Source organism: Triticum dicoccoides, chromosome 5A (assembly GCF_002162155.2).
Source record: "Triticum dicoccoides isolate Atlit2015 ecotype Zavitan chromosome 5A, WEW_v2.0, whole genome shotgun sequence".
In the NCBI taxonomy this organism is placed as follows: domain Eukaryota; kingdom Viridiplantae; phylum Streptophyta; class Magnoliopsida; order Poales; family Poaceae; genus Triticum; species Triticum dicoccoides.
In genome coordinates this window covers 591,916,207-591,920,878 of record NC_041388.1, presented here as the reverse complement: position 1 = coordinate 591,920,878, position 4,672 = coordinate 591,916,207, and the positions used below count along the sequence as shown (strand labels likewise).

Sequence of the window (4,672 nt, the reverse complement as noted above, 5' to 3'; positions counted from 1 at the left end):
GGTGCGCCTGGAGGAGTCCTACTCCCACCGGGAGTAGGACTCCCCCCTCTTGCCTTGTTGGAAAAGGAAGGGGGAAGGGAGAAAGAGGAAAGGGGGGCATCGCCCCCCTTCCTTGTCCTATTCGGACTAGGGGGGGAGGGGGCGCGCGGCCTGCCCTGGCCGGCCCTCCTCTTCTCCCTTAGGGCCCATGTAGGCCCAATAACCCCCCCCCCCCGGGGGGGGGGGTTCCGGTAACCCACCGGTACTCCGGTAAAATCCCGATTTCACCCGGAACGTTTCCGATATCCAAATATAGGCTTTCAATATATCAATCTTTATGTCTCGACCATTTCGAGACTCCTCGTCATGTCTGTGATCACATCCGGGACACCGAACAACCTTCGGTACATCAAAACACAAAAACCCTAATTACGATCGTCACCGAACTTTAAGCATGCGGATCCTACGGGTTCGAGAACTATGTAGACATGACCGAGACACGTCTCCAGTCAATAACCAATAGCGGAACCTGGATGCTCATATTGGCTCCTACATATTCGACGAAGATCTTTATCGGTCAGACCACATAACAATATACGTTGTTCCCTTTGTCATCAGTATGTTACTTGCCCGAGATTCGATTGTCGGTATGTCAATACCTAGTTCAATCTCGTTACCGGCAAATCTCTTTACTTGTTCCGTAATACATCATCCTGCAACTAACTTATTAGTTACAATGCTTGCACGGCTTGAGTGATGTGCATTACCGAGAGGGCCCAGAGATACCTCTCCGACAATCGGAGTGACAAATCCTAATCTCGAAATATGCCAACCCAACAAATACCTTCGGAGACACCTGTAGAGTACCTTTATAATCACCCAGTTACGCTGTGACGTTTGGTAGCACACAAAGTGTTCCTCCGATAAACGGGAGTTGCATAATCTCATAGTCATAGGAACATGTATAAGTTACGAAGAAAGCTATAGCAACAAACTAAACGATCAAGTGCTAAGCTAATGGAATGGGTCAAGTCAATCACATCATTCTCCTAATGATGTGATCCCGTTAACCAAATAACAACTCATGTCTATGGTTAGGAAACATAACCATCTTTGATCAACGAGCTAGTCAAATAGAGGCATACTAGTGACACTCTGTTTGTCTATGTATTCACACATGTATTATGTTTCCGGTTAATACAATTCTAGCATGAATAATAAACATTTATCATGATACAAGAAAATAAATAATAACTTTATTATTGCCTCTAGGGCATATTTTCTTCAGTCTCCCACTTGCACTAGAGTCAATAATCTAGTTCACATCGCCATGTGATTTAATACCAATAGTTCACATCACCATGTGATTAACACCCATAGTTCACATCGACATGTGACCAACACCCAAAGGGTTTACTAGAGTCAATAATCTAGTTCACATCGCTATGTGATTAACACCCAAAGAGTACTAAGGTGTGATCATGTTTTGCTTGTGAGAGAAGTTTAGTCAACAGGTCTGCCACATTCAGATCCGTAAGTATTTTGCAAATTTCTATGTCAACAATGCTCTGCACAGAGCTACTCTAGCTAATTGCTCCCACTTTCAATATGTATCCAGATTGAGAACCGCAAGCCACCGGAGGAGGTGTGTGTGTGGCAGGGGGAGCGGCCGAACTGGGAAGCATGACCTGTGGAAGGTTTAGCAGGGAACCAGACAGATGAACCAATTCACAGGTAGAAGCCCCGATAGATGAGACCTAATTGCAGAAGTACCACATTTGTTCCTAGGGTAACAAATTGATACCGCTTTTCATCATCTTTGGAGATCAGTACCGAGTCCGGGGCAGGCCGCAACAAATCGCATTGAATCACGTTTGAACCGGTTTTGACAGGCTAACCAGTGGGGGCCACTTGTCAGGGGGGCGACGTGGTGCATCATGTGCATGTTCTTTTGTAGAAAATCCCCTTACTTTATATTTAATCATGCACCTCATTTGCAAAAAGACTTGTCGTGAGATTCGAGTGTACGCGGGGGTGCACTCCCCACAACGCGCCACGAGTCAAATGTAAAGTAAGTGGGTTTTCTACAAAAGAACATGCACGCGACGCGTCATGTCGGCCCCGCTCATTAGTTTCACTAGCAAAAGGGCCCGTGCGTTGCAACGGGAGAAAAGAATACCACACGCTCTTAATTTACAAAAGAAATGTCTATAATTTGAGTATTTGTAGCTACGGCCCAAACAAAGACGGTCTTTGCATACAAAAGCGCAAGTTCAAGATTTCACATGTCTTCTATTTAAACATGGCTTGCATGTAGATTTAATACGTACAAAGAAACGGGCAAGCCGTCTTTAATTTCGTCTCTAATCCTGATTTCGTTGAGATATTCATCCACAATCCAAATCAGTACCAATCCGGATCAGTACCGATATGAAAGTAAGACGGATAATGCATTGTTGATTAAGATTGCATCTTAGGTATAGATTGTCAAAACTTGTTCAAACGCTAATCAATGTGATTTGTTGCGGTCTGCCCCAAATTCGATACTAATCTGCAAACAAAAAAAAAAGAAAACTAGTACTCCCTCCCTCCGTAAAGAAAATTGATACCCCTCTAAAGTAGTGATCTAAACACCTTATATTTCTTACCAATTCGTTATCCTAGGCACAAATGTGATACTTATATGCAATTAAGTGTGGAGATAAGGATCGCTAGCTATATGTTGATCCTAGGGCTCAGCCCCTTCCGGCTGCTTCAACGATCGAAAACTAGTGCTGTGGGTTTGACCGTATAGGTGGCCGTTCCTAATATTTCCTTGGACATTCGTTCGTGGTAGACTAGGATCTAGGAGTACCCCTAAACAGCAAATCCGTTAAACATACTCCACAATGCACTAGTATCGATCTTACAAATGCATAGGACTGCTCAGATGATCTCATCAACCTTGGACGACATAGGATTGGCCGTCATTTGGTATCGCCGGCTCCCATGCACGGACTGCTCGTACGTCTCGCCCTCGCCCCACACCGCGTACGCGTCCTCCCCGTGTATGGCGTCGTCGCCGGCCGCCAGCTGCTCCTCGCTGAGCCGGAGCGGCACGGCCACCCTGACGAGCAGGCAAATGATGCTCGTGACGACGACGTTGAGGGCCACGATGAACGCGATCCCGGCCAGCTGCACGCCCATCTGCCGAAACCCCGCGGAGACGCGCCCGCCCCTGACCGCGTACACGAATCCCACGTACCGCGGGTCGTCGCCGAAGAAGAGACGGCATAGCCGCGGCTCCGCCAGGAGGCCCGTCATGAGGCCGCCGAGGCTGCCGGCCACGCCGTGCGTGTGGAGGATGGCGAGCGTGTCGTCCACGTGCCTCAGGAGCCGGCACCGCTTGTGCAGCACCATCATGGTGAACCACGGCACGCTCCCGGAGACGAGCCCCATCAGCATCGCCGCCCAGCCCTGCACCAGCCCGGCGGCCGGGGTGATGCAGACGAGGCCGGTGATCATGCCCTGGACGGCGCCGAAGGCCGAGGGGCGGCCGAAGACGAAGCAGTCGAGGATGAGCCACACCAGGAGGCTCGTGGCCGTGCAGAGGTGTGTGTTGACGACGGCGACGGACGCGTCGATGTTGGCGGCGTACGGCGCGCCGCCGTTGAACCCCGTCCACCCCATCCACAGCAGCCCCGCGCCGGCGAGCGTGAGGATGATGTTGTTGGGCGGAAACGTCTCCCTGTCCTTGGCCGTCCTCGGGCCGACCCAGAAGGCGGCGGTGAAGCCGGCGATGCCGGAGGAGAGGTGGATGACGTAGCCGCCGGCGAAGTCCATGACGCCGGCCTTGAAGAGGAACCCGTTGGGGCTCCACACGCTGAAGGCGCCGACGGTGTAGGAGAAGGTGAGCCAGAGGGGCACGAAGATCATCCATGCCCGGAAGTCCATGCGGCCCAGGAGCGAGCCGGCGACGAGGATGAGCGTGATGGCGGCGAAGACGAACTGGAAGAAGAGGAGCGTGGCGGCCGGGTAGGCGCCGGCGAAGCCCTGGCGGGAGAGGAAGCCTGCGGCGTCGAGGCCGGCGAAGTCGGGGCGGCCGACGAAGGGGAGGAGGCGGTCGCCGAAGGACATGCGGAAGCCCCAGAGGCACCAGCAGACCATGGTGGCGGCGAAGGCGTAGAGCGCCATGAGGGCGGAGTTGACGGCCCACTTCTTCTTGACGATGCTGCCGTAGAGGATGACCAGGCCCGGCACGCTCTGCAGCCCCACCAGCGCCGCCGCCGCCAGCTGCCACGCGTTGTCGCCCTTGTCCAGCCACTCCGGCGCCGCCTCCGTCGCCATGATGCTCCTACCTCGCCGGGCGGCGATCGATGGCAGGCAGTCCACGATGCGAGTGTGTGCGCGCGCGTGACAAGATCCGGCGTCGCGTTCGCGAGGCGAGTACGCGGTGCCAAGTGGAGGGGGCGAGGGCTATATAGGAGGGGCGGGGTGGAAGAGGTCCGAGGGGGCAGAAGCCGCGCAGATTCCTGAGGCACTTTCTGAAGGACGAGATTCAGTTGTGCATGTGTGTTCTGTGGCTGAATCTTCTGCTCTTTTCTGGGGAGTTTGTTGCATTCTACTCCCTCCGTAAACTAATATAAAAACATTTAGAATACTAAAATAATAATCTAAACGCTCTTATATTAATTTACAGAGGGAGTACCTCTGA

At 52.3% G+C, this 4,672-nt stretch overlaps 1 protein-coding gene across 1 annotated transcript; it reads right to left on the bottom strand.

Moving 5' to 3' along the window:
- Nucleotides 1-2,904: 2,904 nt before the first annotated feature.
- LOC119297998 (ammonium transporter 2 member 5-like) lies at nucleotides 2,905-4,305 on the bottom strand. Its single transcript, XM_037575555.1, has one exon. The coding sequence runs from the start codon at nucleotides 4,303-4,305 to the stop codon at nucleotides 2,905-2,907; it is 1,401 nt and encodes a 466-aa protein (XP_037431452.1).
- Nucleotides 4,306-4,672: the final 367 nt, after the last annotated feature.

Bases quoted from the DNA above. Each gene is read 5' to 3' on its own strand.
- LOC119297998 (XM_037575555.1), bottom strand. From the start codon at position 4,305: ATGGCGACGGAGGCGGCGCCGGAGTGGCTGGACAAGGGCGACAACGCG.